The 16,096-nt window shown below is 42.1% G+C and overlaps 2 protein-coding genes across 6 annotated transcripts in view; both read left to right on the forward strand.

The window, feature by feature from the left end:
* LOC126491938 (protocadherin alpha-6-like) overlaps positions 1-8,497 on the forward strand; it is a 173,259-nt gene extending 164,762 nt beyond the window's left edge. The window contains 2 exon segments of the mRNA XM_050127946.1: positions 4,644-4,702; positions 8,417-8,497. The gene's annotated coding sequence lies outside the window, so the exon portion shown is untranslated.
* LOC126491936 (protocadherin alpha-C2) overlaps positions 1-16,096 on the forward strand; it is a 196,204-nt gene that overhangs the window by 158,403 nt on the left and 21,705 nt on the right. For all 5 annotated transcript variants that reach the window (XM_050127941.1, XM_050127940.1, XM_050127942.1 and 2 more), the window contains 2 exons: positions 4,644-4,702; positions 8,417-8,505. In XM_050127941.1, the coding sequence (XP_049983898.1) occupies positions 4,644-4,702; positions 8,417-8,505 (148 nt within the window). The remainder of the gene's footprint in view (positions 1-4,643; positions 4,703-8,416; positions 8,506-16,096) is intronic.

A 16,096-nucleotide genomic window follows, 5' to 3' on the forward strand; every position in this document is an offset into this window, starting at 1 on the left:
TTTTTTTTTTTTTTTTTTGGTTTGTTCGTTTGTTTTTACAGGTGTTTTTAAATGTGACTTTTACAGACCCTCACTTGGATCAGAGTTTTCATGTATATTATAATATGAACATAATTTACCTGATTAATGTAATACTTTGACCAGTATAATCTATAGCCATGAATTAAAAATTCAGAGGTCGAGAGAATATTTTAGCAGTGTTTTAAATCTTCCAACCTAAAAATTATGCAAGCTCTTTTTTTTTCAAGAATTTGAACTTGGCACATGCAAAGAAATATCTGACATTGCAAAGGTGGAGAGAAATGTCCGTTTCTTTCTGGACTCGCTGGTTCCAGGGAGTTGTAACTGTGTGTAAGAGAGTAGCTGCTGTTCTAGCAGGCTGTGCTTCCGGAATAACTGACCTTGCACTTTCTGTTGTACTAGATTTTATCACGCATATTTTATTTTATTTTTTTAATTAAATCACTGCCTGGCCCATTGGCTTTTACCTCTTATTGGTTAATTCTCAAATCTTGATTAACCCATTTCTACTAAATCTGTGTATCATATTTTAAAGTCATCTTAGTTTCCTTTCCCGCCCTGTAGCTTGGAGTTTACATGTTGTACTTGGAAGGCAATTTTTTACACAGAATACTCAAGTTTATCCCCTTCCAATTTTGATTTACCGAAAGACCAATATATCATATAGTCATGATTATTCTCAGTGTTAGATTTTGGTTTTATTTTAATGCATTCCTTTCCCATTGCTTTGTAACAAATTACCATGAATTAGTGGTTAAAACCTCATCCAATTAGTGTCTCATAGTCCTGCACTATGTGGTTAACTTTTTCACTTCAGTTTTCATAAAGCTAAAAAAACTCAACACATTGTATAGGTACTCTTTTGGAGGCTCTGAAGAAGAACCTACATGTAAATTCATTGAGGTTGTTAGCAGAGTTCAGTTCCTTGGGGGACAGAATCCTAGCTGGCTTATCTCTTTTTGCTGGGGCCAAGGAAGAACATTACTCTCAGCTCAGAGAGGTTTCTTGTAGGTCTTGTCATGTGACTTGTCATGTGACTTGTCATGTGCCTTAGAGAATTTCTGTCACACGGAATTTTCTGTCTCATGTTTCACATCTTTGACTTCTGTCTGTGACTTCTAGACTTGAATGTAAAAGCCTCTTGTGGTTAGGGTGGTCCTATCCAAATGAGCCCACTTTTAAAAAAAAGACAGCTAAGCTGTCTAAACACAATTATGGGGGTAAGTCCACCACCGCCTGAGTCTTGGGATTACGCAGGGCATGTGCCTTCGGTGTGGGGGTCTCAGGGTTCTCTCAGCACTGTTCCTGTAGCAATTTAGATCAGTGTTTATTAGATAGCACTGTGAAAAATTGGCTGTGGAGACATTCTGAATGAAAAAGGAGATATTACATCTAGCTTCGGGTTTCAAAAAGCAGTTTATTGACAAATCCAACAGCAGTTTGCATGGTAAGAAGACAGCAGGATTTTTTTGTTGCTTTGTTTAGTTGGTTGGTTTTTAGAGACAGGATTTATCTGATTAGCTCTGTCTGTCCTGGAATTCACTCTGTCGATCAGGCTGACCTCAAACTCACAGAGATCCACCTGTTTCTGCCTCCTGAGTGCTGGAATTAAAGGCGTGCACCACTACAGCCTGGAAGAAGTGTTCATTTTACTGAGTGTTCATGAGAGTTTATAAATAACAGGATATTTTAAACCTGTTTTACTTTAAACCATCTTAGGAGTGATTCATCCTTCTGTTGCTTAAGTATTCTATGGCATAAATCACAAATAATTCGTAACAGGATAAATTAAACTTTTGCTATAATTTTAGCAGGAACTCAAAGTTGGTACTTGTTCTTTAGTAATATTACATCACTTACATGGATTACCTAATTGACTTTTTCTGCATCTGGAGTTCTGCGACTATTATGTTTTAGAAGACTAAACTGGAGTTCTTCACCAATGGAAATTCAGCACACACAGGGTGTGTCATTAATCTGTGATCCTAGCAGTTGACAGGTGGTGCTGGGAGAGTCAAGAGTTCAAGGCCAGCCCTGGCAAAGTGAGTTTGAGCCAACCTGAGCACATACCTTCTCTTGAACAAACACGCGAACAAAATCAAGAGATATGATATTAAAATATTTTAGAGGTAAACCATCATAGTTAGTCCAGAACCTTACTGTCTTGTAGCAGATCCATCAGTAGTCAGCCTTTCAACCTGAACTTTTTCCAAATTTAATCAAACTTTCTGTGAAACCCACATACATTTTTTGATTTCAATTTTGTATTCTTTTTAAGATGAATCACTATTAGGAAAGTAGCTGTAACTGTATATTCACCAACCAGGCAAATTTAGTGTCTTTAAAGATTACTATTTTTTATAATTTAAATACAATTGTCACAATTTGTGTGACAGTTTGTTTATTCAAAAATACTCTAAAAGTCTGGGTGTGGTGGCACAAGCCTTTGATCCCAGCACTTGGGAGACAGAGGCAGGCAAATCTCTGTGAGTTCAGGGCCAGCCTGGTCTACTTGGTGAGTTCTGGGACAGCCAAGGCTGTTACCTAGAGAAACCTGTCTTGGAAAAACCACACAATAAAATAAAATAAAATAATAAAAACCTATCCAGTGTCAGATGTCTGCTACATTTTAAGGATATAGCCCTGCATTCATGAATATTGTAAGAATATCTGTCTGTTTTATGAGTAAAACAGATACAATCAGTTTCACAGAATGTAACGTCTGGTTAGGAAAGTATTAGGATAAAAGTGCTTATTTCATTGTGTAGCATCAGATTGCGAATTAAACTAACTAATTGCTTTCTTCCTTTCTTTGTCCCTGTCTGATCTTATTGCCATAAGAAATCCTGCAACTTTTCATTCTGGCAAACAAACCTGAGAAGTATGTTGTTGCTGACCGACTGTTATTGAAAACAGCAACATGACAAATTAATTGAGTTGTTGAGGAAGTGAAATTGTGTAATAAAGTGAGTCTCCTGCTCAGTTCTGATAGAATTGTGCCTTTCAGCAAATTGAGGTTAGTGATTTCATCCCGAAGATCAAGTTGCAGTAATTTTCATCAAATTACTGTGTCAGCCAATCACAGAAAAACAAGCAAGTTACTCAGCAGATGTCAGAATCTTTCTGAAAAGATTTTCTCTGTGGTCCAACGGCAGGAGAAGATGGTGATGCTGAAAACTTCATCAGATGTATTTTAGTCATGTTTTCAGGTCCATAAAATCGTGTGCAAACATTCTCTTTTGTGCCTCTAACAGTACTTGTAAAAAATGGAAACTTGTTTTGTTTCGTCTGTGGGTAATTTGTGCTACTTTATCTGGAACAATAATAGCATGTTATAGATTTGCAAACCAAGGATGAAACCAGTTACATATATGTTTCTTGCCAACAGAATACAAGGGAATGGGGTGACAGCTTGTATGGGGTGAGAGACTTTGATGGTAATCAGAGTCATCACTTTTCTAGGCTTTGATTTAGGTCTCTGGGTACCACTTAGCCATCCCTAAATCTGTTAGAAGGTTGGGATTCTGGCCCCATCACTTCTCTTATGAAGTGTGTTTATGAGAATACTTCACATTGCTTGCATGGACTGTATGAACTATGGGGTAAGAATAGCTGATTCTTTGATATAGTTTATTGGCATTACTGCAGCTTTATGTTGCTAACTATGATCACGTGACCCGGAGGAAAGCACAAATTACAACCGCCTTTCATTTTCGGGCTCCACAGCACCTTGCCTGATTTTTTTCTTTAGCGATTATGAGTATCTTCAAATACATAGTACATAGCACCCCACCGGGTCTTCGGGTGCCCATATTTTCCTCTTTACCAGCTCTACTTTGGAATGACAGTTTGTGGGCAGAGGGCACACAAAAATTTCTTTCTGAACACAGATGGTGCAGCAGCGTCAGGGTCTTCATGGACTTCAGCTACTTCTTGCTAAAGCAATCGAGGCTGAGTGAAGAGAATTGAATGAGGAGGAAAAGCGTGAACGAGGAGCAGGGAGCCAGTAGAGATTTATGAGACGGTTTAAGTGGGAAAACAAGGTCAAACTGCAATGGTTTGTTTTCTTCTCTCTACAATCCCTCCTCCATCAGTAGAAGAGGCTGTTATCAGTGTCTAGTGTTATGACTGGGCACATCCTTCCTGGGACAAACATGCTGCAGTCTGCAAAGCCAGCAGTAGACTGCGGTCCTCTGCAGTCCAGCCAGGTCGGCAGAATTTGTGTAACCGTGTATTCTTTATAGCTAGACTACAAAATTGAAGGTGTGTCTTGGATGAGGCATTGGAGGGTAAAACAACGAAAGTTTTTTTCTGTCATAAGACAGACAGCTCTAGTATTTTAAGAACATAGACTTACACTGGGCAGGGCAAAGCTAAACCTGACCCTCACATCACCCCTAAATATGGACTTCCTTGATATTCAGTCTGGGTCATGTAATTTAATTTTCTCCTAAAAGTATTGTGTGTTATAGTTTCATTTTGTCATTCCATATGAAATGTCCCATTTGGTATTTTCGATTGGATGCATGAAAATATTTAAGGGACAACTAAATGATTGATACTACCCTGGAAGCACATTGATCTGCCATGCTAACAATAAACTCCTTTTGTGATTTTTGCAGCCCCGACAGCCCAACCCTGACTGGCGTTACTCTGCCTCGCTGAGAGCAGGCATGCACAGGTATGTATGTCAGTCCGTCCTTCTTTTCTTCCTCCCTCCCTCCCTTCCTTCTTTCCTTCACTTGGGAGTAACTTGAAGTGGGCTCTGTTAGATAAACTGTATCTCCTCAGGCCAGAAGCAGCTGCTTAAATTGAGATGCTTTAGAAACTCTGCCCGGCGAATGCAATTATTTTTGTCTCCATGATTATTTCTTGAAACATTGGAAGTAATTAGTGCCAAATGCTTATTGAGTGCTGGGAAATGAAAATGTCATTTGGAATCATGGGCAGGTTTCTGTGCTTTCATAAAAATTCCTACAAGGATGTGTCAGCTTAAAACCTTTATATCAACTTAAAACTATTTTAAATTTCCTGTGACAATTCCAAGCCCTTCATCCCCTCTCACCTACACTTCCGTCTCTCTCTCTCTCTCTCTCTCTCTTAAAAATTTAATTAATACAAGTTAGAATCTTTCAGATTTAAGTACATTATAAATGTATGCACATTTAAAATACATTATAATGTGTATACATTATAACTGTACATACATTGTTTCCTGTTTCACATTCCTTGTTCTCCTGTCTCACCCCGACTATTACACACTGTTAGCCACAATAACTGATAGCTATTGTTGTTTGTGTTTGCCCCTGCCAGAATCGTCTCTCTTCTCCACCAGTTTGCTCTCTTATTTTTACCAATATCATGGGCTCTTTAGAGAGGAGCCATGATCAGGACTTTATTGAATATCTGGAGACCAAATCTAGCTTGCTTTAGATCAACTTAGAGTAATAACATTACTCAAGACTCGGATTTAATATAGTTTTGTCTTGTCTACTTTGTCTCTTTGACAGTAACTGATTCCCAGAGCTGATGTGTCAATGCCATGGGGCCAAATGAAAGATTCATTATTTGTGACTGTCTTTGGAAACCAGATAGGGAGGCTCAAGAAACTAATGATTGTATTAGCAAAAGGATTTAACTTTGAAGAAGAAATGAACTGCAGACTTTAAGCCCCTCAGAATATCTGGGCAATTATTGAGTCTTCATCAAACCTAGGCCAGTGTCTAGAGAGAAAGCTGTAGAGTAGTATGTGTAGAATTAATGAAAATATAATTTTAGCTCATTAAGCATGCATTAGATTAAAATAAATTAATGCCTTCTCAAGCTTACAAATGATCAGAGATCATTATGTGGGTGCTATTTCTGAAGCAGGAGCAATCAGGGAAGGACTGAAGATTGGAACTGGCTGGTTGAGATGTCATGCTGGAACCAGGGTCATGATTTTAAGCTAGAAGCACTCATGCAGATGCTGTTCTGTGAGGCATCAGAGGAATTCTTTTTACTTATTAGAGACGAGCTGTGCTTTTGTGTGCAGCTGAGATGTTTGTGGAGCTGGGCACTAGGTAAACTGAGCTCCTTTTACAGTGTCAGCTTTTGTCATTGCAATTGAATGGAAGTTTTGCTTGAAAGGTACCAAAGCTGTGAGGTGCAACTTTTTCAAAATGGTTTAAAATAAAATATTAAAGGAATTACCACTTTATTGTTCTGGGAGGCAGAGGCAGGCAGAGATCTGTGAGTATGAGGCCAGACTGATTTACAGAGCTAGTTCTAAGACAGCTAGGGCTGTTACACCCTGTCTCAAAAAGAGGGGTTGGAGGGGGCATTTAAGTGGGTAAGGAAGGAAATACAATTTGAAACTAAAACATTGTGTCTTTTTCACAGTGCAGTGCACTGAGCATATATTAAAACTGAGAAAGGAAAGAATGCCCCCTCTTCACAGCGCACTGGCTGCTTGGCCTGTCTAACCTCGGGCAGATGTCACTCAGTTTCTTTTTAAAATCTGCTTTGAGCTAAACTGGTTGCAGGGAAGTTATGTTTTTATATCCATATAATTTGTTGGTAGATCAAAAAGCTCCCAAAGGACATAAATACTTGCAAAAAAAAAAAAACTTGGAAAATTCCAGGTTGGAACTGAAGGATAACAGTGTTAAGTCACAGCTCAGTCAGAGGATTTCTTCCCAGCGTGTTTGTTGTGAAAGAGCAAGGGACTGCTGGATGCATAGATCCCCTTTCTCTTCTACTTATGATCCACTGTCTCATGGGACTCCTTCAGTCACTGAGGTTTTAGTAATTTTTTTTGTTTTGTTTTTTGAGACAGGTTTCTCTGTAGCTTTGGAACCTGTCCTGGAACTAGCTCTTGTAGACCAGGTTGGCCTTGAACTCACAGAGATCCACCTGCCTCTGCACCACCACCACCTGGTTGAGGTTTTAGTAATTTAACTTGAGGATAAACAAAGATCTAATTTAAAAGTGTCCTCCAACTTGGGGGATTTCCCCAGCTACTGGGTTGGGAGCTTCTTTTCCTTCTTCCTCTGTCTGGATACATTTGAAGCTCTTATACGAACTAACTGTAGACAAATATCGATAGATATAGTATTCTTCCTGCCCTTGGATAGCTTATTTTCTCTCTGCTAGCCTCTAAGAGTCTCTCAGGTTGTGTCCCAGCAGTGTTTTATGCTGAATTAATCTCTTCTGAATGTGGATCTATGAACCACTGGGTTTATCTGGTCTTAGGATATGTTGGGTAGGTCACCTATTTGTAAAACAATACAGAAAAATAAATCAAAGTAATGCTAACAATTAATCAGGGCTGGTGGCAGGCTGTAGTAAGGAGGCCTCTTGTTCATCCCAGCCGCCCAGAACCAAACAGAAACTGTATTAATTAAATCACTACTTGGCCCATTAGCTCTAGCTTCGTATTAGCTAACTCTTACATATTTATTTAACCCATTTCTATTAATATCTGTATTGCCACGTGGCTGTGGTTTACCTGCTAAAGTTCTGGTGTCTGTCTCCATTAGGGCTACATGGCTTCTCTATGACTCCACCTCCTTTCTCCCAGCATTTTGTTTAGTCTTCCCCAGACACCTAGCTCTGTTCCCCTATAGCTCTGCTATAGCCCAATAGCAGTTCCTTTATTAACCAATGATATTTACAGCATACAGAGGGGAATCCCACATCAGCAGGCGATACTTTTATTACCGTCTGCCCATTCTACTGTTTCTTGTAGTTAATCAAATAAACTTTTCTTTCGGAAAAACTAACAAAATAGTTAGTTGGTCTGGGTATGGTAGCATTTGCCTATAACTATAGACTTGGGAGGTCTCTAGAGAAAAACAACAACTTCAAAGCCAGTCCTCTCAATGACATGTTGTCTTTAAATTATGAAGGGATGGGAATGTAGCTCAGTGATAGAGACCTTGGCAAGCATGTATGAAGCCCAGAGTTCAATTCTCAAGCATGCCCACCCACCCTCCCAGGAATGAGTTGGGTAGCCATTTTTATTACTGCTGACGATATTAGTGTGTTTAACCTGAGCGAGGGTTGGGAGTTTGGAGAACCAGCTTCCCTCATCAACACTGAGGGGCAGAAATGGCCTTTATCCTCTTGTGGGTCTTTTGTTAGATTTAGTGGACACCACAAGGCATTAATGAAAACCGAAACTGCCATCAAGACAGAACACGTTATTATCACTGTGGCGCAGCAGGCGGCATGTCAGCAATGGTACCGCAGTTTTGCAAGGTGACTGCTCAGCAGTAATGGCTGCAGTTGAAGCCTGAGCACGGAGTGTTAGCTGCAGCCCTCCCTTCGTAGTGGAGACAATGTTTGAGGGTGGGAGGGGAGTTGGAAAAGCAGTCATGGTCTAACTGTTATCTGGGTCTCTATGTTTTCTCAGCTCCGTGCACCTGGAGGAGGCGGGCATTCTTCGGGCTGGTCCAGGAGGGCCTGATCAGCAGTGGCCAACAGTATCCAGTGCGACACCAGGTAAAGACTCAGGATCTCTCTCCTCTGGCTCGGGTTCTGGAAATGGGTCAAATACCCCGGTTTTGTAAGAGACGGCTCCTTTTCTTCCATACAAACACTATATCTGTCTATACAAAGATGTTTTGATTTTCTGCTTGGAGTTCTTCGAGAGTTGAAAATAGATAACCAAGAGCCTATTACACCTATTTTCATTTTAAAGACTGAAAAGCAGAAGTTCAGGAACGAACCCACAGTCACACAGCTTCTGAGTAACAAGAGATAGGGGTCAAACAAGGGTATTCAGGCATATGTAACACGGCTGCAAAGCATGGTGCCTTGTAACAATCCGCCCAGATTAAAATACGTACATGCACTCATACATAACAGATGACGTAAGAAGGTATACGTGAGGACTTCTTTCTAAAAATGACCTGATGCCTTTCAAATGATTAGCCTAAATAGCGTGAGCAGCTAAGGGCCAATTTTTGCCGGCAACTCTAAGGATTTTTCGTTTATTCTAATCAAGCAGCATTTGCTATTTATGAGTGTTTCACAAGTCAACTAAAGAGTAAGATTTGTCAAAAATGCACAAGTTGAAGCAATTTATCAGACAGTTAATATTATCAGATGGCAAGGATAAAAACATGTAAGATTTCATTGGACAGATCTGCAAACCCCGTTCGAATGAAGAAATGAGGAAGGAGTGTGTTCTCCGAATACTAAATGCTGTAGGAGGAGACACCTAGGCACGTCAGAGCTACTCGAAGTCATACATGAAGTCATGCCTGGTCACCCTCCCTACCTTTAGTCCTAGTCTTGTTGTCATGAAGACATTATAGGTTAATTTTGTGAGCTAGGAGCTAGCTTTAAATATATCTTCTCATGAATGGCATTGGTTGGTGTAAGTTTCGAGTTACATGTGAAATGGGAATATTTATGGGTTATTTCAAGTTTCTGACCCAGGTTTCTCCTCCAGATTCAAAAGGATGTTAGGAATATATGTCCCTAATGCAAACACACACCCCCCCACACACACCCACACACACACAAATTTACTGTTAGTTAGCAAGGAGAATGCATCCAAGTTCTTTTTTTTCTTTAATATTTTTTATTTTTGAGCATTTCATACATGAATACAATGAAATATGATTGTATCTAATCCCCATTTACCCCCTTCCAACTTTCTTTATATCCCCCAACATATCCCCTCCTAACTTCGTGTCATTTATTTTGGTAGCCCACTAAGTCCAGTTTGTGTTGCCCATGTGCATGGGTGTGGGGCCAGGCACTGGAGAACTAGAAACCTACCAGTTGCCACATCCTCGGGGTGGGGGGATCTCTCTCCCCCATCATCTGTCCATTGCCAATAGCTTCTTCAGAAGGGCTGGAACCTGGAGGTCATCTAGCCCAACTGCCCATGACCCATGTCTTTGATGGAGATGGATGATAAATTTCCATTGCTCTCCTTCCTTGCTGGCTGCTGACAGATGACTCATAGCCCTCGTGAACTGGGTAGGGCTTACATTTTCCAATTACTCCGTGGTGACCTAACCATGCTTTTCAAAGTGCCTCCCCCCCCCAACAATTACACAAATTTAAAAGGGTTCTCTTCTGCCTCCTGCCCTGTCCTTTGTACTTTTAGGCATTAGAACTCAAAATATGTTTTTTTGTTGTTTGGAGAGAAATGGTGCAAAGATCAAGATTGTGATTTAGAGTGAGAGGTGAGCTGCATTCCTAGGCCGAGACTATTGAGTGCACAGAGACAAAGTTCCTGAACTTGTGTCTTTCAAATCGTTCTCTCTGTAAGCTGAGTATAACAACACCTTTGTGTCGACTTGTCATGAGAGCGAAAGGAGAAAGAACGGCTGAGCACAGCGGTTGGCAGGCAGCATCAATGCATAGTAGTCAGTTTACCCCTTTTGGGGAAAGTACTTCAGTGGCATGCAATCTGCTATCTGGCCTTGATTTATAGCCTCCTGATTCAGTGGCTTCCATGTGTAGGCCCAGATTTGGGTCCTTTGCGGTTACCTGGGTCATTCACACATCGACATTGTCCAGTCACCCACTGCTACCCTCGCGGGCATGTGGTGAGGAGGGCTTATTCGTTGCTCCCTGAAGAAAAGGAAAATGCTACTCCAAACTTGATTTTCAGTCCCAAACAAATCCTGCTTTTCGCTGGTCGTATCATTCTTAGTGCTTCATGGTGACGGTGTAGTTGCTTCTGGAAGGTTTGTTTCTTGTGCTGTGGCCCCTTACACTTAGGTCAGGGCTCTTCTTGTGCTTTTTATGCCGACACGGGCAGTGGCTATGACCATATACATAAAGGAGCCTGGCCCTGCTGAGCCCTGCTCCTTATTCATGTGTGTGCTTCTTGGAGTTCTTCTGCTTTGTTGGTAAGCTGTTCGTTTAATTTCACAGTCCGCAGAAGCCTAGATAAAGAAGCTGTATTCTGAGGGGATCGATGGAGGCATTGTAGGTGATGTTTTCTGTAGGATAAACAAGTCAGGCATTAAATTGGTTAATTCTGATTACCGGCCCATGTACTTCAGCCTTGCCTTTTGCGTAAGCAGACCTCCATATTTCCCTCCAGCTTCCCACGAGACTGAGCACAGAAAAAATTAGCTCACCAGTGAACGCACAAAGTACAGTTACAGCCCCTGCGAGGGTGGCAGAATGTGTTTTAGAGAGGGGGACGTTAAAGGGCCAGACACGGAAAGGTGGGACAACTTTTGAACTTTGCTTGGGCGACAGCCCTGAAAAAGACTTAATGAATATTCTCTTGGGATTAATTCCCAGAGGAGATCCCTGCCTGGCAGGAAACTGGTTTGGCTGTCTGCAGCGGGTCGGGCTGCCCTTACCTATCTGTTCTTCAAGGCTCCTCTTTGTCCAGTTCATAGAGTCTCAGGAGCTACCAGATGTGTGCAAGTGGATGTGACAGTGTACACATCAGCACAAGGGAGGCAGAGGTAGTAGCAGGATCTCAAGCTGAGGCCAACATAACCTGCATGGGAGACTCTTTCTCTGAAAAAGAAAATCCATTCCAAACAAAACGACAATAAGAAAAAAGGCAACCCTACCCACTGAAGCAACAGTAAATTGTATTTTAGAGTGGGAAGTCCAACTGAACCTGCAAGTGCCGCGTCCACGGAGTCAGCAGAGCGCACGTGGAAAATATGTGGTGAAGATGCATCTGCATCTGGCACGGACAGGCTTTTCTTTCCTCGCCACTCTTTTCTAAATAGTGAGAGGTAAAAACATAGAGAGCATTTTCACTGTACTAGACATTGCCAGTCATCTGCAGAGAGGACTACAGGGGGACTGGGACGTTACAGGCAGCCACTACACCATTTTGTCTGTGACTTGAACATCAACTGAGCTGGGTGTCTGTGGTGGTCCTGGAGTCCAATCCCCCATGGGTAACAGGGAGTAATAACTGTTCTCTCTATCAAAAGAGCTCAGGGAATGCCAAGGCACACAGCACTGCCAAAGATAACATCAGAGCATGTGAAGCAAGGCCCTGGGGGCCTGGGACTAAACAGTGAAAGATTAATTGGGCGAGATAGGCTCTAAGGCCCTGAGGCTTAGCTAGAGGATTCGGGGTACTAGACTACTCAAAGTGTAGTTCCTGGGAGAGAGAGTACCAACACCTATGGACTTGTTAGAAACTCAGAGTGTTCAGAAGAACTCTCCGTGTGTTCTCAGAGCACCCTAAAATTTAGGAACTGGGCTAGAAGTGGGTTTGGTGATTCAGGTCTGTAACCTCGCTTACTCAGGGGGCTGCCAGCAGGGGGCTGCAAGTTCAAGGCCAACATGGACAACTTAGAGAGACAGTCTCAACAGAAAAAGTGGAAAGAACTCTAGAATGTCACTCTGTGCTAGGGCACTTACCTGTCACGTGGCACGCCCTGGGCTCCATCCCCAGTGCTGAAATCACAAATCAATAACAGCAAAAATAAATTGGGTTGGCGTAAATATTCCTGATGGGGCCTGTATGTTTAGAGGCTCGGAAACTGTGAGGAAGCCATCTGTTTATGATTCTTGTGGGAAGCCAGGGCCTTTCCCAGACCAGAGACATAATGGCTAAACACTGAAGCTCTGGCCTCAGAGCAACCTTCCTTGGATTTTTTTTTTTTTTTGCCGTGCCAATGGTTGTTGTATGTCCCCGGGGCCTCTCAGTTTCTTTCTCGGAAAAATGGACATGAGAGTCTTGACTTCCTTATGACGTCATTAGAAGAATTAAGTCCCGTAGTACACAGTGAGAGTCCGTAGTCCGTAGTGAATTGAGTGACAGAGTACTCACATAGTGAAGAGTCCAAAGAAAAACATTTAGTAAAAAAAAAAAAAAACGATTTTTAATGATTTTTATGATTTCCCATAAAAGAGATGAATCTATCCTTTCTTTACCTTCAAAATGTAGACCCGGGTTTCTCTTCAGCGGGGCTGTGCTGCTGGGGTTTTATTTAAGTGCCTGTCTCTCTATTTCCTTGTAGGATTGCTTTTGTCCTGGTTTGTCACATCTCTTTACCCTGTGGGAAATGGACACGGTTGTGTGTCCTAGTTTTACAAGGGGATCCAAGCGCTTATTCATTTTGTAGATTTTTGCCTTTCTGACCAGGCCAAGTCTTCAAGAAAGCCTCCCATCTCTAATCAGTCCCCCGAAGAAACCACGTCCTGTAAGTTTTTTTGGAGTCCATTTAGGAGCGCTGTCAACATCTTTTATGTCATGAGTGAGTGCAGCCCCGCCTTTGGGGAGACTTAGAAAGCATGCTGCTCCACTAACCTGCTCACCCTGGACCTCAGCTGTTGTCATGGCAATGCCGGCCCTGGGAGGTGTGTATATGTCCTTATTAGGCTTAAAAAAAATGATTTCAGGGATCTCGTGAGTGGGGCAGCTCCTCTCTGTGTCCTCTGCTGTCCCCTTCCGTTCGACAGTCCAGGAAAAGAGCTCTGAGCAGTGACCTCTAGCTGGGGGAAAGCAAACCCTTGCAAGATGCAGTTTCATTGTCTGGGGGTGCAAAGCCCATTATTCTTCGTGGAGTTTTCTATGTAGCCCATGATAGGCAAAGATGTGCTGGTTCTGGACTGGCCTGGAGGATGGCACGGGAAGAAGGATTAGCCCAGGAGAAGCCAGGAGGTTTAAGTCTTTGCTACCTCTGTCTATGTGTCCTTTCTTCATCTCCTGCTTGGAGGGACACTCTGCACGGTCCATTTTTATTGACTATGTAGGTTAAAGGACAAAGTATTTTGGGAATGTGCTGGTGTTATCAAAATGTTTTTTGTATAGTAAATAGTTACTTTTAGATAGTTCTATACCCCGTGTGTCTTCAGTATATTTCCTTTATACCAGTTTTTTCCAGGATTGGTAGTTCAAGGCAAATTACAGCCAGGGTTGGAACTCTGACGTACGCTAAAAGAACTCTTCCTTCTCAGTGACCTCAAATGGAGAGCCTAAGTTAAATTCTCCCTTTTAAAGGCTCTTTACAACATTAGGATCTCCCTAGCAGAAACCTGACCTTGTATTAAATCACCCAACCTGGTATGCACCACGTGTGCTTCTTGACACACATTTTGAGGATATATACAGAGAGGAGAGATGGACATCAATAACCGTTCCCAAAGGCTGCAGTTTCCTTCGGACCCTGCAGATGCAAAGCTGGGCAAGAAACAGGACCTCATTACAGTTTTGTTGGTTATACATTTAATGTGTTGATTACATTGGAGCAATAGAGTATGGTCCCTGAGGAACTTCCTCCTGACAACTTTTGACTATGATTTTGGGGAAAAAAAATCATACATTTTTTTCTCTTGTTCAATACTTGTGTGGAGCCAGCTGTGATGATACACACAAGTAATCTCAGCACTCAGAAGGAAGCTTAGGCAGAAGAATGGCCAGGAGTTCAAGGCTGGCCTGGTCTATATACTGAGTTTCAGGCCAAGCTATATAGCAAGATTTAATCTCAAAAAAAAGAAAGAAAGAAAGAAAGAAAGAAAAACCATGAAATATTCTTCTTGTTCTTGCTATGTTCTTTCAGTGTTTTTGTTGGCTTTTTAAAGCCCTTTATCACCAGAGTCAGGTTTCTGCTCGGGAGATCCTACTGTTGCAAAGAGCCTTAAAAAGGGAGAATTTAACCAATTTTCCTCTTGACTCAGCTCAAAGACTAAAGACAAGAGCTTTGAGAGCTTTGTGGGGAAGAGGAAAGGGAGGGTGGAGTCCGCACTTCCTTCTGTGAGGAAGATCACTAGGATTGTTTAGATTAAGGGTCTGGGAACTCCTGTTTGGGAGGCACTTGGGCAAGAAAGGTCTGCTTCTGACCCGGTTTACAGTAGAATTAACATGACAATTCAGAATGACTTGAAGCATTGCAGTTTCAGAGCCTCTTGCTTTTGGCCTCACCCACACTGGCAAGCTACATGGCCTGCCATGAAGATAGCAAGGGACTTTTGTGGCAAGAATTTTTGGAGACGGTCAGCCAAAGGAACTTGAAAAATTTGTCTTCCCAGAAGCAGTCAGCTTTGCTGTTGAAAAGGTCACTGCCTAATCTCGAGAAACACACGCAGTTCAAGCATTGGCTGTAGACCAGGGGTCTCTAGGGAAGGGTCATCAGGCTTCTGATAGCTGGAAATGAGCATGCGGATTGCAGAGGGGACTTTCTGCGCCTTGGCACTCAAGTCTCATTTCTCTCAATCAGGAGAAGGGGAGGGGAGGAGGCAGGGCTGGAGGCTGCTCTACCCTGTCTACCTTCTGAAGGCAGCCAGGGCCTCAGCAGCAGTCTTGGTTACCTTGTAGAGGGAGGACTAGGAAAAGGATGGAGGAGCAAGTACTAGAGGGGATCTTACCAAAGGAAATCCAGGCCAAGGAATGTTTGCGCTCCTACTTAAACAGGAAATGGAGAGCTCTGTAGAAGATACACCCAAGAGGTGTAACCACTGAAATCTGAGGTATGCAAAAGCAGCTTTGGGTGGCCAGATTTGGGTCTGCAAGAGAAAAGAGACGATGAGAAGTTTGTTGTTACTTGAGTCATATCTCTTACCTGCTGTACCCCAAACCCTCAGTCTGTAGATCAGAGGTTTCAACGCATGTTAAAAAGAAAGAAAAAAAAAAAACCTTAAAAATGAGTGAGGGTTGTTTTGTAGACAAAAGTCTAAACAAGCAAGGGCAGTGTTGACAATCAAGAAAATTCAACAGTGAGTTTATGTCCAATGAAAGCCTACCCTGTGTTCAGAATTGTTGTTCACATGGCCTGCTGGACCAAAACTAAGTGATGAAGTGCCGTTCCCTAGGTCTTCTCATTTGTATTTTTTTTAACTCTACAATGTAGATATTGTCTTGCTTAAAAACACAGCTCTCTCATTTCTGTTCCCATAATTACCTGGAGTCAGATGGATACCCTAAAACCCCTGAAAGGGTGAGCAACTTAGAATAGACACTCATTCATCAACCTGCATGAAGAGAGCCTGGACGTGTGGGGAGATCACTAATGTGTAAGCAGTTCTGAGGAAGGCCCATGTGAGTCTGTAAGTCTGATGATGAGACTACAGAATTTGCTAAAGTCTACTAGGAGAACAGTTCCCTATCCCCCATCCTAGGACCGGATATAGAACTCAGCACCTG

This window comes from Alexandromys fortis, unplaced genomic scaffold, assembly GCF_014885135.2.
Source record: "Alexandromys fortis isolate MF-2015 unplaced genomic scaffold, M_Fortis_MF-2015_v1.1 scaffold_283, whole genome shotgun sequence".
NCBI classification, from domain to species: domain Eukaryota; kingdom Metazoa; phylum Chordata; class Mammalia; order Rodentia; family Cricetidae; genus Alexandromys; species Alexandromys fortis.